The sequence below is a fragment of the Elaeis guineensis genome, chromosome 13 (assembly GCF_000442705.2).
Source record: "Elaeis guineensis isolate ETL-2024a chromosome 13, EG11, whole genome shotgun sequence".
Classification (NCBI taxonomy): Eukaryota; Viridiplantae; Streptophyta; class Magnoliopsida; order Arecales; family Arecaceae; genus Elaeis; species Elaeis guineensis.
The window spans coordinates 63,090,205-63,111,333 of record NC_026005.2 but is presented as its reverse complement, the minus strand read 5'-3'; the positions used below and the strand labels follow the sequence as shown (position 1 = coordinate 63,111,333).

General features: G+C 34.2%; 1 protein-coding gene across 1 annotated transcript; it reads left to right on the top strand.

Annotated features, from left to right (window-relative positions):
- Positions 1-9,797: 9,797 nt before the first annotated feature.
- LOC105060688 (BTB/POZ domain-containing protein At3g49900) lies at positions 9,798-15,906 on the top strand (the record flags this gene model as incomplete). The annotated part of the gene is given in 6 exon segments (XM_073247237.1): positions 9,798-9,825; positions 9,828-9,863; positions 9,866-10,154; positions 10,295-10,364; positions 11,746-12,249; positions 13,892-15,906. Coding segments are annotated over 6 exon segments (1,572 nt in total), but the record flags the coding sequence as incomplete, so codon positions are not given.
- Between the last annotated feature and the right edge of the window lie 5,223 nt (positions 15,907-21,129).

The following is a 21,129-nucleotide window of genomic DNA, read 5'->3' as shown; positions in this document are numbered from 1 at the left end:
ATATGAGCTTTTTCTCTGATTTTCTTAAATAAATTTAGGTCGGTTCTCAGTCGATCTGGATTACTTTTTTTATGAAAATTTTTTATTCTAGTTGATGGTAGGTCAATCTCAATAGGAATTACAGCTTTTGCCCCAAAAGTAAGTTTGAAAAGTGTCTCCCATGTTGGTCCCCGAGGTATAATTCTGTAGGCCCAAAGAACACTATACAGTTCATCTATCCAAAGTCCTTTTGCTTCGATGAGCCTTGTCTTTAGATCTTGAAGAATGATTCGATTAGTGACTTTGACTTCTTCTTTTGATTGCAGATGTTCCACTGAGATAAACCTATGGTCTAGGCGGAGCTCGAAACAGAATTCTTTAAACTTTGGATTATCAAGTTATCACCTATTATCAGTGATAATGATCCGAGGTAGACTAAAGTAGTAAATAATTGACTTCCAAATGAAATTTTGCATCTTCTTTTTAGTAATTTATGCCAAAGGTTCTACTTTTATCTATTTGGTGAAATAATCAATGGCTACCATAAAAAATTTTCGTTATCCTGTGGCCATTGGGAAGGGTCCAAGAATATCCATTCTTCATATAATAAAAGGCCAAGGTGTGGTAATGAGAATGAGTTCGACTACAGGCCAATGTTGAATATTGGTGCATCTTTGGCATTGATGCATTTATTAACAAAGTTGGCTGCATTTTTTTAGATTGTTGGCCAGTAATAGCCTCACCGAATGACTTTATATGCTAGCGACCTACCCTCCAAGTGATTACCATAAATTTCTTAATGGACTTCTCGAAGAGTATAGTCAACTTCTGATGGTTGTAAGTACTAAAGTAGAGAAAAAGAATATGATCTCTTATATAATTAATCTCTTTGAAGAACATACCACCGAGCTTGCCTTTTAATTTTCCTTGTATCAATAGGATCGGTTGGTAGGGCTCCTTTGGTAATATAATCAACTAATGGATCGATCTAGCTTGGTTCATGACTGATCTGCATGACTGGAAGAACTTCAATGCTAGGCTTATCAAGATAGTCAATAAGAATCTTTTGACTTAGTTCGGGATAGCTTGATATGGCAAGATGAGATAATGCATCAGCTCGGGTATTTTTCGATCTCGAAATTTATGTGACTTCTAGATAATCAAAGCTTTTTGATAATTCTCTTATATTTTATACATACTAAGACATTATAAGATCTTTAGCTTCAAATTGACCACGCTGAAGCATGCCACGTATTCTCGGAGAGATTCACCCTCCTGTTGCTTAATAGAAAAAAACTATCCGTATGCTTTAGATGAGGTTGATTGATGTCAAAATAAGTAACAAACAGTCTTGCCAATTGCTCAAAAGAAGAGATAAACTTTGGTTGGAGTCCAGATAACCATACTCATACTGACTTCTTGAGGGTGATAGGAAAGGCAACACAAAGTTGGGCATTAGATGCCCCTTGAAGTCTCATGAGGGCTCTGTATCCCTTAAGGTGATTCAATGGATCAGTTGAACTATCAAACGATTCTATAGTTGACATTTTGAACCAGAAAGAAACCAGTTCATTCAAGATTTTTTGAGAAAGAGGAGATCATAGATTGAAATCTCTCTTACTCTGGGAGTGACCCCCAAGTTATACTTCCATCAATTTCTTTTCAAGATCTTGAATCTTCTGTTCAAGACCTTCCTCCTAGCATGGCCTCCCTCTGTTTGAAACAAATTCTCCTTCAAAAGATTGATAAGTTTGAGTGGGATGGTGATCATTGTGAGGATTGTGATGGATTGGTTGTTGACTATGCTGAGACAAAGATTCTTAAGGGATTGCCTCTTGTTGCTGCTTTATAGTATGTTGGAGCTGTTGTACCGTAGCATTAAGAGCTTAGACTTGTTGAACTAAAAGATTAAATTATTATGGATCTACCACAACTAAAGGTGGGATTGCTTTTGACATGCCTTTCGAAAAAGATGGTAAAGATATAAAATTATTTTGTGCTCTTCGATTTACCATTTTCTATAAAATTTTGGACAAAAATCCTTACTTTAGCATCAATCATTGCTGCAAGACTTCGGAAGAGAGATGATAAGATCGGTCTTGAACTGAGCTGGAGAGCTGCTAAGGGTCAAGATGATGAAGATCGTGAATAATCCTGTAAAATAAATCCTAAAATCAATGGGGTACCCTCTAGTTTAGGATCCTTCGATGTTTAAGTCAATTGGAGCCTTGAGAACAGATAATAAAAAATAGAGAAGCAAAAAATAAAGAGTGTAAATTAGAATTAAGAGAAATCAGATTCTTTTTAGTGAGAGAATTGGAAAGAGTTCAGCAGCGTTTGGGCTCTATAAGTTATGACTTACCTTCAGGAGAGTATCCTACCCTCCTTTATATAGAGGAAGTCCGCTTAGACCGTTAGGAAAGTTTGTTAGACCATTATAAGTTTGTTAGACGGTTATAGATAACCACCTAAAATTTGTTATAACAGAATAACCGGCTGTAGAGGGTTGTGAATTATCTTTGGTTGGAAAATAGCATATCATAGTTATAATACAACTATAATATAGCTAAAAGATAACTAACTTGAAATCTTACTATCTGAGTGAGAGGTCGGCTAAAACCGTTGTTCCACTAATATAAACTGAGTAGGTCGATTGTTATAGCACCAAGTCGGTAATTGACCGATCTGATTTAGTATAGTGTTGGTGAGAGATATTTGACTTGCAAATCGATATGAGGCTGATGTCTTCTAATGCTGCTATATGTCAGAGATCGACTTTCTGATGAGATCGGCTTTCTGATGAGTTTGGCTATCAGTCTTCTGATGAAGTCAGCTTTCTGATGTGGTCAAACTTCTGATAAGGTCAACTTCTGATAAGATCAACTTCTGATGAGGTCCATAGTCAAAACTCACATCAGTATTTTTATCGATCCGAAGACATTGGCTGAGATGATATGACACCACAACAATATCCATGCTGTGAATGGCCATTAATATAATGCACCTGCAAGGATAATGATAGATCGTGACAAGACAACGTGCATATAGAAAGACCAAAGATTTGGGTGCAGAAGAAGTAGGGGGATAGGTCCTTTTGGGAGACATGCACGGGCGGTCACTGGTAGTGAGATAACACATGCATTCATGCAAGAACCAAAACATTATGAGTTACTTGTACTTGGTGCGTGGACGCTTGTTGTAGGCAGCATCTCAAGACTTGTGGATGCCATTGAAGATGAACTTAAATTCAAGTTAAGGCGAACGTGGTGGGCATTAATCACACGAGGAGGCCCATTGAGAAGAGTAGTCTGCAACCATTGAAACGTTTCACCTTTTTAACGTCACAACGTGTCTCCCCATGTGTTCACTAAGTGGGCGTTTATTTTAGTCCATGAAACCATTGCCATAATAATGTACTTAAATGTAAGTTTAATGAATTAGCCATTATGTTGATGGGTAAGTTTAATACGAAATTAATGGACTAATGGGAAAAAGATTTAAGGCAACTGGGTAATTTTATCAATATTAGAAAGATGGGCAAAGATAGGATTTTTTGCTATTAGGGCACTACAGATATAGATTGTATAGATTATTTGAGGACTCAAAATAAAGTCCAGCCCAACTAGTTCTAGGCATGTTCTAAATGTTGATTAAACTCTGAGTCGACTTAAGCTCAACTTATATTATAAAATGAGTCCAACTAGAGTTGGGCTTGACTTGCCCGAGCTTGATTTGTTTCCACCTCCAGTCATCTGATTGATCCCGTCCATTCCGAGCGGAAAAAGGGTTGCTTTCTATGTTAAATCAACTTTGAAGAAAAAAAAACTCAGAAAACATTAGTCGTTACAGATCAACTTAAGAACAACGCATCATTCCCATTACTACTATGTAATAAAGAGACCAGTCGGCCATGACTAGCACTAGTTTTAAACTTCTTTTAATAATGAAGTATGACTATTTAACATGGCAAAAAGCGAACTTATATCAGAGTGCAACATGTACTTTACTAGGGAAAAAAGTATAATTCAAAGGTAAAAAGGAAAGTGCTGAGCTTGGATAAGGTGAGAAAAGATAGGAAAAAACTTGTTAGAACTTTGTTCTTCCATCTCCTTGGAAATGGCCTAATTCTTACATAGATAAATCATATGTTCTTAGCTCAATAAAAACCATGGATTTAATATAAACTAGTCATTTAAGTAAATCTTTTTTTTAACTAATGACCATATTTTTTAAAAAGAGAATTAAATTTACATACATATTATGCCAAATTATTATAAGGTGAACAAAAATCCTTTGGTGTATGCATTAGAGAATATTATATTGGGTGGCTTCCTATTTTGCTATGCATCTTAAAGAGGAAACCAAAAAATCAAATTTGGGATGGAACTTTTCCTACTAACAAAGTCTATCAATCTTATGATTTTTTTTTGAAAAAAAGAAAATCATGCACATGAAGAGAGGCTGTCCATCCATATCCTTTCTTTCTTCCTCATGATGCCTTTCTCCTTCTCTCCAAGTTCTTTTTCCTCCTGTGGTTCTTCTTCTTAAAGACATCTGTCCCAATACAAACATCTAAGCTAGCTAGCATCATCAGTCGATTATCTAAAAGCAATATATAATCTATATGTCAATTTACTTAGAGTTATGTCTAGATAACTATTTTGATAGGAGTGTATCAATTAACTATATAGTATATACTGATATCACTACAACAAAAATAATTTTTAGCAGTAAATTACTTGTGGCATTTCTTATTATATACTACTAAAATCTCTTTTTTGCTGTATTTTGATAAAAATATCACATCTTTTAATAAGTATTTTTTTATTAACGATATTTTATCATAAATATCGCTATAAATTTATATTTTATGATATTTTATTGAAAATACTACTATAAATTTATATTTTATAGTATTTCATTATAAATGTCGCTGTAAATTTATATTTTATGGCATTTAACAAATATGCTGATAAATAATATCATAATTTATAAAATTTTAAAAAATTATCATTAAATTTTAAATTATTAATTTTATATAGAGTTTGATTTAGTTATCCCGATCTCATAAAATATATTATTATACATATATATTCTTAACATTACTTATTTAATGACGTGAATATATATTAATAAGTTAAATAAACTATACTAATATATTAATAATATAAGTTATAGGTTGATGGTTAAGAGTTTGCTATTCAAATAAAAGATCATTGGTTCGAATTCTACTCTTATTCTAATTCTAGGTATATTGTTTATTTTTTGATAATTTTGATCAGTATATAAAAAATGCTGGCATTAAAACTTTAAAGGAACTTACATACATCGTCAAAATAAAAATTTTTATCGATATTTTTTAAAAAATATCAATAATTAATTATTGACACCATCTTAAGATAGCACATAAGAAATATCATAAAAATATCACTAAAGATATTTACGATATATTTTCTAGTCTATAGCGGTACTTAAAAATATCACTAATGCTTATTTTTGTTGTAATATACTATATTCTAGAAAATATGTATCGATATATCTGAAAGTATGTATTGAGATGCTGGATGACTATTTTGCTAGATATATATCACTTGACTATATACTATTATCACTCTCCCGATTCAATGTCACGAGCTAGGGGTCATTACAACTGCTGCATACTCATGAAGAGCTTTTTCTACAAGCATGCAAGGTATCTCATCATGATATCATAAAATAATAGTAGAACAAAAATTTAAATAATTAATGTTCAACTTTGATTCAAATAACTAAATTAAATATCTTTAAAATAATATTTCATAGTTTTGCATCAACTTCAACAAATCCTAATCTAAATAAAAATATCATATTTTGCTTCTAATTCGCTCTCCCATATTAAATCTCGAGTCAAGCTTGTTCTCTGAATATGTAAAAATAGTAAAATATAGAATAATGAGCTAGACAATCCAGTAAGTAATATATACATTAGCTTGATAAATTCAATAATAATAATATACTAAAAATAAGCATGTAAGATACATCAATTTAAAAATATACAATACTAATTAAATAAAATCTATGCAAATTCATTTTCATTCATAAATTGAGTTTTTTCAAAATCTCATATTCGTCTCAATAGTCATGAACTAAATCAAAGTGCCACTATATAACCCCCAATAGTAGAGGATTAAAGTACTAGCATATAACTTCAACTAATGGGGTATCAAAATATCAGTGCACAATCTCTACTAGTAGAATATCAAAGTACTAGCATACAACTCTTACTGGCAAAGTATCAAAACACTAGCATACAAATTCTACTAATAAGATATCAAAGTACCAGTGCACAACCTCCACTAACAGGGTATCGAAACACCAATGCATAAATTTTTACTGATAGGATATCAAAATATCAGCACATAATCCTCGTTAAAAGGCTATCGAAGTACCTGCATTTAACCCCTACTAGTAAGATTCAATATATAATCAGATTGTGAGTCAAAATCTATCTCAGACTAAAATACTATTTTATATTCAAATTTGAAAAGTTCATAAACCATGCGACATCGAAATCCATTGGATAATCCATATCAAATTCAATATATTCAATCATAAATCACTTAATATTTTGAAAAAAGACAAATTTGGTAATTCAAAATACCATGCATCAGCTTCATAAATCATGCATAATTCAAAATAGAAAGTATTTTATAATTTATCGATAAATATAAAAAAATAAAATATTACTTACCTTACACATACTCCAATAAAACTATATAATTTTATAATTTTTTTGCAAAATCTTCAATTCATATATCATATCATAGTATCCCATTATTGGACATTTTTTGATCAAGATGACCATACCTTTATATAGAATTAAGTCCACTAGTTAAAAAAAATATGGATAATCAAAACACACAATTCACAGGTAGTCACATCTAATGGTCTGAGTGGATTGATCATCTAACTTCATCCGATTAAAGAACATACTAAGCTTTATGTAATTCAATAGAGATTAAGAATGATTAAATTAATAGTATTTGACAAGAGTCACAGTAGAGGTTGGTGCAATGCTCGACAATCAGAGATCAGTTCGATCAAATAATTTTTTTTAATCTAAATCAAATTAAGATACAATTAACTTCATAGAGATCAAATAGATCAAATTTAATAATATCCGAGTTTGGCCAAGATGGATGCTAGTACTGTCTAACCATTGTGAATCAGGATCCTTCACTAAGTTTGATCAAAATCACCGAAATTAAGCCTTTTACTCGATCAATCTTAGAAGGATAAAATTCATGTATAAAGAGAAACAATTTAGAGGGAGCCACTTTTAGAGAGAAAAACTTGTAGAGAGAAAGTGAGAATTTGCTAAAGAGAGAAAATAGAGAGAGAAACTAATGAGAGAAATAATTTTAGAAAAAGAAAGAGAGAGATAGAAGAGAGGCGAGAAATTTTTCTTTTATGTTTTTCTTCCTTTTCTTCTTCCCTTTTTTCTTTTCTTTTCTTTTCTTTTTCTTTTTTTCTTTCTTTTTCCTTTTTTCTTTCTAATGAAATAGGGAAACCCTTTTTTCCCTTGTTCTCAAAGCAAGGGAGCTTCTCCCCTCAGCTAGCAATGCCCATGGCCGGAAGAGTAGACCACGGTAGTGACCAAGGGCCTTGGTCCAATGATCGATAGCAGCAAATGATGTCGGAAATCAAAAGCAAAATGTGAAAGAAAATAAGGAAAATCAATAATCAGAACTTTCAAGTATTTTCCATCAATAATTTGGCTAAGATTCAAGCTCTAGGAATTATAGGAGATTGAGAGGAAGATGATTTGAATGATTTATCTAGTCTTCAATGAGGATTAATCTGATTTTTGGTGGTCAAAGTGAATTTAATCTGCCAGTAACCAAGAAGAAAATAGAGAAAAGGGGCAGCACACAATGATGATCTTCGGTGAGGAAAAACTAAGGGGATTGAGGCTTTTAAATAGAAGTGAAATTAAGCTCAATATTCCCCCTTAAACTAAAATTTTTTTAGCACACAGATTAATTTAGAGGAGATGACTCTGTTTGGGAGTCCTTCACATATTTCCCAGCATGTAAGTGGCATGTGCTGGCTTTTTTTTTAGTTCTTTAAAAATCATGCTAAACTTTTGGGCTCTTTTTGGTGACTAGGCCTGAATTTGGGACTGGGCTATTACAACTATATACTGATGAATATCATAATGTAAAACTATGTATCGGTTTATCTAGAGTGGTGTTTCGGATGGCTACTGAAATATATCAAAAAACCTTATAATAGGCACTAGGAAGTCGATGAGTATGTATAACCTAATTGTATACTATGTACCGATGAATATAATATTTTAGAAATTATATTAATTTGCTTGGAGGTATATATCGCATTGTTCAATGACTATTTTGCTAAATATACATTACCTAACCATATAGTATGTTTTGATGAATATCATATTTTGTAAATTATGTATTGTATATTAGGATGGGCGCCTTCACGAAGAATAAGATTTGCTGAAGGAGAAAAAGACTTTGGAGGAGAAGAAAGGCCTCGTGAGGAAGAAGACAGAATGTGGGCGAACAACGTCTCTTCACACATATGATTTCCTTTCCATTTTTATTTTTTCTAAATTATGAGACTGTCCTCGTCAGAAAAGTTCCATCCTGATTTGACTTTTAGATTTCCTATTTAATATGGATGCTTGAGAAAACGTAAGCCCGACTCATACGATATTCTTTTGTGCATGCAGTAGAGAACTTTTGTTCCTCTAAGGTCATCAGATCCCGGCCTATATAAATTCATTTTCCTTTGATGTTCTGAATTATGTGCCATTTAATGTCCTACAAAGTTGTATATGTTTAAAACCTAACTAATATTGCCACAGTTTTTAGGGTTTAGCCCTTGAAGTGATCATCATGCCTCAAAATACATGGAACTAGAAAATAGAAAACTAGGTAAAACTATATCACGAACAATGTAAGTTTTAAATCTAAATCCATGAAATGGACTATGATAGTGCCTGTATGCTAGAATCAGCTTAAAGTGGAAAAAATGGTTAGCCAAAGATTAATGGATAAACCTAAATAAACATGTTCCATGCTTTTGCTGGAACAGCTTTGTCCAAGTGTATGCAAGTTGAGCAGAATATATAAACTAGTAAAAGCAGTGTGTGCAAATTTATGATTAATATTTTCTTTTTCCTTTTTGGTAATAATATATGGTCCTTTATAATTGGTTAAGAGGTTTATTTTGGTTTATTCAGCATTACATGCAAAACCAAGTAAGACCAAAATGGTATGGTAGACATGAGAAATTAATTCATTGCTTAAACATGAGATCTACATTGGTGGTTAAGGTGCCAAAAATGTAACAGCCAAGTAGGAAACTTTTTAGCAAGTTTGTAGAGAAAAAGGGAGTAAAGCACAGGTAAATTCCAAGAAAGCAGACTTAAAAGGAGAAAAAAATTAAAGAAAATCTTTCAATTTGCATCTCCTGGAGTAAAAGTTGTACCGGATTTCACTATAAATAGACATGATTTACATTAAATTCATAGGTCAAGTTTTGCAACCACAGGGCTTACTCCACTAAAAGGGAGAGTAGAATTTCTAGTTGTGGATTTTACTTGTTACTCTTTTAACTTTTAGATCATGCAAGTAAGTTACAATTATGCCAAAATATATGATCAAATTGTTGCCTTCATCATGAAGCAAATGCAGGAGAATACATTTAAAAATCTGAGCATATTTGTCCAAGCATTCATATTTCATGAATTGCCTATAGTGAGAGATGGAGATGGGGAGGCACCACATTTATGACCTTTCACATGCATACATTCAATGCCTCATCCATTTAATCCCCCCTGCAGAATCCTAATTGCAAGGTCTGGGACAACAGAAAGGCTGGAAAGTCGTGCTCCTGAAGGAGAGGGAGAGGGGGATCAAGCCAAAGGAAATAAGCGAAAAGATGAGAGCTTGGAAGGAATTGGGTGTGGTTGACACCATCTATGAAGATGATCAAGAAGAAGAAGATGAAGAAGAAGAAGAAGAAGGAGAAGAAGAAGAAGAGAAAGAGGAAAAGAGATATGGAGATTTCTTCAATTCCATCTCACCGAGTCCCTCTGCCACCACCACTCCATCTCCTCTCTCCTCTTCACCTCCACTTTCTCTCCAAAGCAGAGTAGATGCTTGGTCAGTAAAACCTCAATGCTCTCTCTCTCTCTCTCTCTATATATATATGTATATATATATATATATTTGTATGTATGTATATACATAACAATGTATTTTGCCATTATATGATACATATCATTTTAATTTGATCAATGAAGGTCTCGGGCCACCGGATGTAAGACGGACGTGGTCATCCATGTTCATGATCGATGCTTCCATCTTCACAGGGTATGAATTTTATTTTCAGGGTATGGATTTTTGAAAAATATGTTATGCTTCGGTTCATTGTTTCAGGCTATTCTACACTATTGTTTCATTACTTCAATTTATTCTATCCTATTGTTTCATTACTTTTATAAAGATGGTTTGGCCTTGCCTAACTTTCAATTGAATATAATTTTATCTGGCATGGAAAGAAAAGTTCCACTTCTTTTCTTCTTTTCTTTTCTTTTCTTTTCTTTTTTTGTTTTTTTAAACACACCTGAGGAAAACCTCAAGGAATTAGAAGACTAGAGATTGTTTCATCTCGAATCACGATTCAGTGCAATGGCAATTTCCCGTTGCTAAAGAGTAAATGCCATAACCAGCCATTGTGTGAGCATTCATAGCATCCCAATTGCATCTTTTCATTTAATTAGACTTCAGCTATATAGTATTAATACAGAATTAATTATTCTATTTGAGGTGGGTTAAGAAATGCTATTTAGTTTCATGCAGTTTCTCATTGCGGAAGATAGAACGACATAAAACAGCCGTGTGTGAGGATTCTTTCCCAACTAATTCATAATTCATGAACGGTGCCAAAAATTTTAATTAAATGCTATGATTATACTGATAGAGTATATTACTATTAATCTTTTGGTAAATTAAATACGTATGCCTAATTCTGCAGTTTTATTCTATAATAATTCAGTTATAATGCCAAATAACGTTTAACTCAATTGCTCTGAGACTAATTAAGGAAAAGCACAAATTTAAACTTTCTAGCAGATATTTTCTCCAAAAAAAAAAAAAAAATCCAACAGATACCAAGTTAAATAGTAACCTCTGCCATGATCTCCACCCCTTGGATTAGATTAGGATCTAACGGTTCATCCATGAGGCCCACCAACGCCAACAGTCCCGACAACCTCAACCTCAACAACAGTGTACCTCCTATTTTGGGACAAAAAAAATAAATGAAAATCTGCCACCATTTATTGTGTTTTATTGCCACTTTCACGTCTTTTTCTGTTTCCCAAAATAGTTTATATTTTATATTTTACCCCGTTTGTGATGGCTCCACGAGATTTGTATTAGTTTTGATAAAATTTTAATAAACTCTATTTAAATCACATCCGTAACTTTCCGGCCGAATTATATTCTAGAAACCTACCACAATTATTTTTATGGGTTTTATTCATCAAATGCTCATCCCTATCGTACCATCAATTGTATTGAATAGACGAATTAAATGGTGATTTGATAGATTTTTTATTTTTTCCTACAAATTTGTAGATTATATTTAGATAATTAATAGTAAAATTAACTTGCCATATATCATGGGTTAAAAGTCAACGGATTAGGGCCAGTTGTTTAGAAATAATATATGCTGTAATTAAATGGGCAGGATCTACTTATAACGCGGAGCGCTTACCTAAGACGCCAACTAACGGAATCCTCCGACATCACCGTCAACCTGCCGTCAGCATTAACGGCTGAGACATTCGCGGACGTCGCCTGCTATTGCTACGGCGCCGACGTCGTCATAACGCCGTTCAACCTCGCGGCCCTCCGGGTGGCGGCGGAGTGGCTGGAGATGGAGGGGAACGGCGGCCTGCTTCGGCGGACGGAGGCGTACTTCTTCGATGAGGTGGCATCCGATGCCGGGAAGGCGGCGGTGGTGCTCCGGTCGTCAGTGGCGATGCTTGCCCAGGGGACGGAGGTGGCGGCGGCGGCGTTGGTGGAGAGGTGCATTGAGGTGCTAGCGGGGTCCGACGGCGTCGGCGGCGAGTGGCTGGACGACGTGGCGGCGCTTTCTGCCGAGGAGTTTCGGATGATCGCCGAGGCGATGCGTGCGCGGTTTGCCCATGACCACGATCTTCTCTATAAGATCGTAGACCACTACCTCCAGGTATGATGAGTTGCTCCTTTTTTTTTTTTTTTTTGATAGGATTGCATGAGTGTTTGCTATTAGCTATTTGCATCCAATCCATTGTTGCACATCCTTACGTCAAGTGCCAGCTAGGTGGACCGGAAACCGTGACAAGTGCATGTTATTTTTATTGAATGCATGGTACGCGTCTCAATCCAAAGTGGAAGTGTAACTCTCATATCTTACTTCAAAAATGAAGAGACACGTGTCGAGGTGAGGTATACAGTTGTCAATAGATTAGATAGAGTAACGATGTTTCTAACAAAGTTGAGTATGATGCATTCCTTTATGCTCTTTTTTCTTCTCGCTGAATGTGCTGCATGAATTTTCGTATTGCACCTTATTTGAGTTTCCTTCAGCTTAGATAAGTCTAAATTACAAATATATATATATATATTTTTTAACACATGATCTCTCCATGGACTGTCTGTAAGGATAAAAATCTATTGATCGGTTTTTTAATTTACGGTCCTTCTATTATGCATCATACTACGTTATATATAAATTTGTGCTGCATGAATTTGTGCATAGCATCTTATTGGAGTTTCTTTCAGCTTAGACAAGTCTAAATTATAATAAATAAGATTTTTTTAACACATGATCTCTTCATGAACTGCCTGTAAGGATAAAAATCTATTGATCGTCTTTTTAATTTGGGGTCCTTCTCTTATTCATCATATTATGTTGTATTATTGAGAGATACTCAAGTTAAAAAAAATATGGGCCTCAATGTTAAAAGAATTGTTAAGAAAGACTTATTCCTGGATTTCAATCCACCAAGAGAGTGGTCAGTAAACTCCCCAAAAAGGAAAACAAAATGATTAGGTAATGGAAGCCTAACCCGCACACCCAATTGGTCTCTTAGGTTATTGTCGCATAATTCTGAATAATATTGGTCTTATTCCTTCATTAGTTGAGCATCAAGAATGATCAAAGACTGTATCACAGGTGCAAGATTTGATGCACAAAACAAAATGATGATGTCCATATTAAACTTCTCATCTCTAATGTCTTGGAAGTAATTATATCAAAAAAGCATTTTCTGTACCTAAAAAAAAAAAACCATTAAATTTCACGGTGCAATAAGAATTTTGGGATTATTTTCTCAGTGCATCTTTACAGGCTGTCTCATTTTATCTCTCACATGAAAGATTTGAAATCCATGTTTATGAGAATTTCAAAAGTTCAAAAAAATTCTTCTTAAATGAATTGATTCCCATCATTATTTCTACTCGTACGGCCTCCTTTTCCATTTCGGAATCTTCTTCTGTTGCCTCCTCAAATGCAGTAATTCATCATTTTGTAAGGACCATTTCTTTTCTTCGTCGTTTACCGTTCCGAGCTGTACTCGGCCAGACAATAAATTCACTTGCATTATTAGACACAGTGGAACATTAAATTGGTTTCAAAATATATCTCATCACCCTTTCTTTTTTTTTTTTTTTCTGTTTCTCACATGCCTCTTCCAATTTAAATTCCCATATCCAAAGCTCTGAAGTCTCTCCATTTTTCCAACATCTACTCCAAAACATCTCTCTTACACGTTCATTATCAATTTATCATAATTTGTTTTTGATGCATGATATATAAATTAAATTATTGTAATCACTCGACCATGCAGAACCATAACGGCAAGTTAACAGAGGAAGAGAAGAACATGATATGCTATACAGTGAGTTGCACCAAGCTCTCCCTCCCCATCCTCATGCACCTCGTCCAGAACCCCCGCCTCCCCCTCCGCTTCGTTGTCCAGGCCATGCTCATCGACCAGCTCCACACCCGCAGCTCCCTCGCCGCCACCTCCACCACCACCACCGCCGCCACCGTGAAGCCCCTCAACAACCGCCGCGGCGGCGAAGACGTAACCCTCGGTGCGATCCTCCAGCGCGATGCAGTCTTCCGGCAGTCGGCCCAGCTCCGGGCCACCATGGAGGCCACCAACTTCCGGATCCAGAGCCTGGAGCGGGACCTCGCCAGCCTCCGGGAGCGGCTGAGGTGGTCCGAGGAGAAGCGGGCCGAGATGGAGCCGATTCGGTCGGCGAGCTTTCGCATTGTCCGGCACGTGGGGGAGGATGGGCCGGCGGCAGAGGTGGTCAGGCCTTCAGGGAAGTCATGCAGTGGAAGTTCTTCGAGGAGTGGGAGAGGTTTCGGCCAAAGATTGATGCAGGGGTTGAAGAGCATGTTTCGGAGGCCTAGCGGCGAGAGTGAGGAGGTGGTGGCTGCGGAGGAGAAGCGGCGGGGCCACCGGAGGAATCGCTCTGCCTGATATACTAATATTGATACTGGTCTTTTTTTTTTTTTTTTATTAATTTTTGTCTTGCATTTGTTCGAAACTGAAAGGTTACGGTAAATTTTCTGATGCTTTAAATAATGTACTCTGATTTCGTTTAGGGGATTTAACATTGGCAGCAGAATTTGCCGGGCGTCGGCAGTGACGCTGGGATTAGAGCTGCAGGAACTAAAAATTGTTTTGAGTTGGCTGGTTCCTATGGATCAATTCACAATTTTAAGAGGAGTGAGATGCAGATTTGCTTCTTGACTATGGAACCTAAGCGTGCCTCTCAAAGAAGTGTCTTTTGTGGCTTTGTTGGAGAAAAAGGATCAGCATCAGATTCATCATCAGCAAGAAGCTTGGGAAAGATTTGAGAGGGTCCGTGCTGTGTAAAAACTCAGTGGAAATAGTTTTTTTTTTTCATGAAAAACCCAGTGGAAATAGTTGATCACTTGTTTTTGGATTTCTCTTTCTTCACCACAATCTGATGGTTCATCTGTTGTTCTTGGAGTGCTTCAATCGCACGTTTGTGTCTAGAATTTTTTTTTATGAGAAGTGAGGGGAAAAAAAAAATCCACGGAAAAGAGAGTACACAAAAATGGAAATGTGTAGAGAAGGAAAAGCCCCCAGCATTCCATCAACGTTTGAAATTCAAAATCAGATTCCCCAACGTTCATTTGAAATTCAAATTTCCCCATGAAAATATTTTGAAATTGAAGCCTCCATCTGCCGCCCAGGTGGAGTATGGTTGACCATCCAACTGGCCATCATCGGAAGGAGATAGACAAGGGGCACCTGGCCAAGCCCTCATTTAGCTGACCACCCACGTTGGCCCATGGCCGGATCAGCCGGAGAGGGAAGAGAGAGGAGGAAAGGAGAAGCCAAGGATTGTGTCTGGAATTGAGAAGACATAATTTTGCAAAATCTGTCCAGCCCGTTGTGCTAACGCTAATCACTGCAATTACTTGGAGCTGCCAGAAAGAACGGAATGCTAGAATTTTTTCAAGAAGCAGGCCCTGGCAAATGCAGTAGCTGCTGATGGAATTCATCTGTTCAACATGTGGTCAAACCCGTGCAATGACCAGTTTCTACAAGAGCTTGGAAGGCAAGTTTCTACAAGAGCATGGAAGGCTATGGTTCAGAATTAGGAGGCTGCTTGAGTATCTGAATGGCATTTGATGCAATCGTTCATGTCCCACCGCTGCAAGCTACTGTTTCTAGGATCTTTAAACTAGTAGAGGAAGAAGAGCTTGTTACTTTCAGGAATGGAACTCACAGAATTCTTTAGGAGTTAGAATTTTTTTTTTGCTAAATGGATTGACAATGGGTTGTTAATGGGTGCTGAGAGAGAAGGTGCCAAAAGTCTCTGTTTTGTTCCTCCAACACTCTATAACTCTTCCGCTTTTCCTCTACAACCCCTTACTTTAGACTTCTTGTAAATATTCAGACATGAATAAATTACCGGTGGCGGCCTTACAGCTTCTTTTACCATCAAAAAGGGAAAAAAAAAAAAAAAGTTAGCTTGTTCCCTCCGTGGACTTTCTAAATATTTGAACCTTTTCCTTTGTTTTCTTTTTTTTTAATAAAGGATGCTACGTAATACTTTAATGCATGTAGTTTGACTACACTATGTTGATGTCTTCCTACGAGCAAACAAAAGTAATCATGATATATTTCTTTTCTTTTTTTTTAGAGTAAAACGGAGGTCAAAGCAACCATTCTATCTTAAAAAAAACTTAGTTTCAAGTTTGATTTTAGTCTAAATCACTGCAACAGGATATTAGCGATAAAATTATTATCACTAATATTTCATCATAAATAATGATATCATTGATAATTTTTTTGTGATGAAAAATTTTTTTTGTCGCTAATAATCGATATTACCGATCAAAAATTTTCATTATTAAATTTTTTTTTGAAAACTATTTACGAAAAAAAATTTTAATCATAAAAAAGATAATTTATTATAAAATATTACATCGCTAATAAAAAAATAATTATTTACGATGAATTATATTCATCGCTATTAATTTAATTAAATTTTTTTATGAAAATCAAAAAAATATTAGTGACATAAATTTTTCGTCGTAAATATGATAATTTTTGATGTAAATTTTTATCACTAATAAATTATCAATTACCTATGATGAAAATATTTTCATCGCTATTAATTTAATTAAAAATTTTTATAAAAATTAAATTCAAAAAAATATTCATGATGTAAATTTTTCATCGTAAATATAATAATTTTCAACACATATTTTCATCGCTAATAAATATCAATTATTTATGATGAAAATATTTTTATCACTATTAATTTAATTAAAAATTTTTATGAAAATAAAATTTAAAAAAAAATAACGATGTAAATTTTTTATTGCAAATATGATAATTTTTTATGCATATTTTTATTGCTAACAAACTATCAATTATTTACGATGAAAATATTTTCATGGCTATTAATTTAATTAAAAATTTTTATAAAAATTAAATTTAAAAAAATATTAGTGACATACATTTTACATCGCAAATATTATAATTTTTGACATAAATTTTTTTTGCTAATAAATTTTTAATTATTTATGATGAAAATATTTTTATCACTATTAATTTAATATAAAATTTTGATATTTTTATATTTATTAAAAAAAATTATTTATGATCAATTTTTTATTGCTAATATATTTTTTGACGACCAATATTTCATCAAAAATAATTCCATCGCTAATAATTTACATATATTTTTTAAAAAATAATTTATAAATATATATATATTTAATATATATTTATATTATTTTTTATAAATTAAAAATAAAAAAATTAAAATAAAAATTTACATAATAAATGTATAAATAAATTTTATCATTTTATTATATTAAATTAAAATTATAAAAAATCTAAAATAAAAATAAAAAGCTACATAAATAAGCTGTCAAGTGTTGGCATCTGCAGAAGGAGAATGGGCTGGGAAAGGAAAGCGCTCGGAAAAGCTTGGACCAGCCTGCTGCTGCCTAATCAGCTGCATCATCTGCTTTATCTGCACTATCCGCTCTATCATTTGGATCTGAAGTCGCTAGTACTCATCGACGTGTGTAGTCAACTCATTAGCTCGCTGCTCAACTTATTTCTACACCTCCGCTAGCCGAGCATCGCAAATAGCATGAATGTCAGCCCTGAACGAGCGTGAAGACGAGGGAGAACTGATCTCATGCCCTAGACCCCTAACATAACAAAGTCTTGTACCAAACACCTGATCATAGATCTCATCATCTATGGGTGCGATCGAGTCCTCAGGGGTAGGTTGAGATATGATGTCTATTATATGATCTTGAAAATTAAAGTTATAGCGATTTTAATTTCGTACTGAAAATCAAATTGTGAATGAAAAAAATAATTGAAAAAATTTACAAAAAGCTCCTGACTCCTCGTCATCCACTTTTCTGACCGTCACTGGTGGATCCGCTGATAGATATCAATCATACCAAGAAGCTCGCTACTCTCTACATCTCTCTGCAATTTGAGAATAATTAATTAAATTTTTTTTAAATAGTTAGAGAGTTAAAATATACTAATTAGAAATTACTTACCATCTGCTCCATATGATGAGCGAACGACCTTGAACCCTTATAATGCGATATGGTTTGTCTCGCTTGATTTATGATATTTTGGGCTCATCGTCTCTATACAGTTAGCAGTCAAATTAGTAGGTAACAAACTGAATTCAAGAATAAATAATTCAATTATTAAACTCTAAAAAAAAAATTTGGATGTGTAACTTAATATGCCGGATCCTCATAATGCCAGCATATGAGAGCCCAATCATCCTAGTGATGTTGTCATAAGGCCGCTGCTACGCTGCCTCCACCCCATGATCCTACATCATATGGTACCAATGCTGATGGATGCGGTGGCGATACTTCTCGAAACGCAAAGATAAATGAGCATCTACAGCTTGTCGCACGCGATCCTCCTCAAAATCAATAATATCAAATACACCCTGCCAATGATAAATATTAGAAGAATATTATGCTAATTAAATATTCATAGTATAATTTATTGTAGAAAACTTCTTTCTGAGCCGGTACAGCATGACGCCAATCGAAAAGCATCACGGGGGCATAGTTGCGGCATATGATGCCCAGCTCAGTCTGTCACGGCTCACACCATCTCCTAATGGATCTGGTATAGCCGGATGGTATCTTAATATGGAGATGCTGTCCTGGGTGTTCGCATCTCCAATGTTTTAGAGTGAGATTCTTCAATGGACCTCATCCTCACCTCACCGCTGGTGGAGACTGGCCTGAAACAATAATAAATAAATCATTAGTAATTACTATCTAAATAAAAAAATTAAATTTTATTATATAAAAAGTATAATAATACCACTCGGACTCGCCTCACTAGGATCTGCCAGTGTAGGACCCTCTGACGATGGAGTTGGTGCGGCAATGAAAATTGATGAAGGCACCTCAATCTCCGGGGTAGACTGCGAACGCGAATGTCATCGTTTGTCTTCTGATGCCATATCTATAATTCTTGACATATAAATGAATATAATATTGAATAATAATAATAAAAAATAAATTACATTCTAATGAATAGAATTATATCGCATACCATTATTGCAAAAGAAGATTGAACAAAAAATATAGATCTACTCATCAATATTCATATCTTCCTCAATGTGTAGATCCTCCTCTGAATCACAATAATTGACATATGTGTTATCTTCTATCTCATCATCATGAACTGATCGTCATCCTCTGACTCATCAAGATTAAATATAAAATCAGCTTCAACTTCGTTGGACGGCAGATCAGCCATATTCAAAGGAGCTGTTACAAATTCTTCATCAACAAGAAGCTCGACTAATATTTGTTCTTTCTCTTGAAATACTTCTTCTTCATGTAAATCTGAATTTTCATCCATCTTTAATCGAGTTGGTATGTCATATACGTCTCTAGATATTATTTTTTGTATGACATGCCAATTACCTCAATATTTTAGATCCTTCAAATATATTACTTGTTTCGCTTGAGTTGCTAATATATACGGCTCATTTTAATACCATGTTCGTACAAAATTTACACTGATAAAGTATAAATCGATATGAATATCGATCTTTTTATTACTAATATCCCACCATTCACACTGAAATAAGAATACAGAATTACTGAACCCATACTTCAGTTCTATGATATCTATAAGTACACCATAATATTCAATCTCTTCTTCTCCTTCATATCCTATCGTAGTAATCCCACTATTCTGAGTCTGTCATTGCATCTCAAACTCCCTTGTATGAAATCTCATTCCTCTAATGATACAGGATGCGTACTGGTTAACCCTTCGATCGGGACCACATGTTAAATCATACAACTCATTGATTGCACACTCTTCTTTATTGAAATATTTATATTTCATCTACACCATAACATAAAAAATTATGTTGGTTCAAATAATTATTTCTATAATTATTAAAAATAATGTATTACTAATGCAACTTACAAGATCATCAAATCATTTTACAAATTTTCTCCTATGTTGATTATCAGCATCCGTATTATTTTCTTTATATAGTATACTCTTATGCTCACTGCAACAAGTCATGATTTTTAATTTTACATCGATAATAAAAAATTATTTAGAATATTAAATAGTATGCTAATATGGTACTTACTTAATGAAATCTTCAATTTCTTCATAATTATTTAGAACGTAGAAGTATGCCTTGGATAGCTCATTCACGTCCATAAATTCATATCTCTTGCCACCAATAGGTCAAACGTTTGTTTAAATATAAACAGCGTCGGTTCATTGTCACCCCATTCATGGTCTGCATTATGATCTGTACGATTGAATCTTATTTTGATATCGTCAAGATATATCGAGCAGAACGTGACACACTTCGTAGCTACATATGCTTCCACTATAGATCCTTCAGACCATGCTTTATTGCGCATATACTTTTTTAGGATACATAAGAATCTATAAATAAAAATAAATTTAAATTTTAGAAATATATTTACATCTTATAATGGATATAACAAAGTGCATATAATTTTTTTACCTTTCAATATGATACATCCACCAATAATGTACCGATCTGATCAAAAGAGCTTTCTTTGGAAGATGAATAGCTAGGTGCATCATAACATCAAAAAATAATAGTGAAAATTTTTTTTCTAACTTACAAAGAATGAGTACGATATCCTTCTCAAACTTCTCAAGTTAATTTTCAAATTTCGACAATATAGTTCTCGGAAGAACACTCCTAACTCAATTAATGCAGTTTGAACATCACCATCCAAATAGCTACGCATGACCATAGGAAGCAAGCATTGCATCATCACATGAGAGTCATGACTTTTTATGCCAGAGATATTGCCATCATTGTTCCAAACACACCGTGATATATTTGAAGCGTATGCGTCAGAAAATTTTATGATTTTGAACCATCCACAGAAACTTTTCTTTTTCTCGCCAAACAGCGAATAACATGTAGGTGGCATAAAAGATCTATCACCTCGACGAACTAAATACAACTCCAACCGAATTTTTATTTCCTGCAAATCAAGATGAACTTT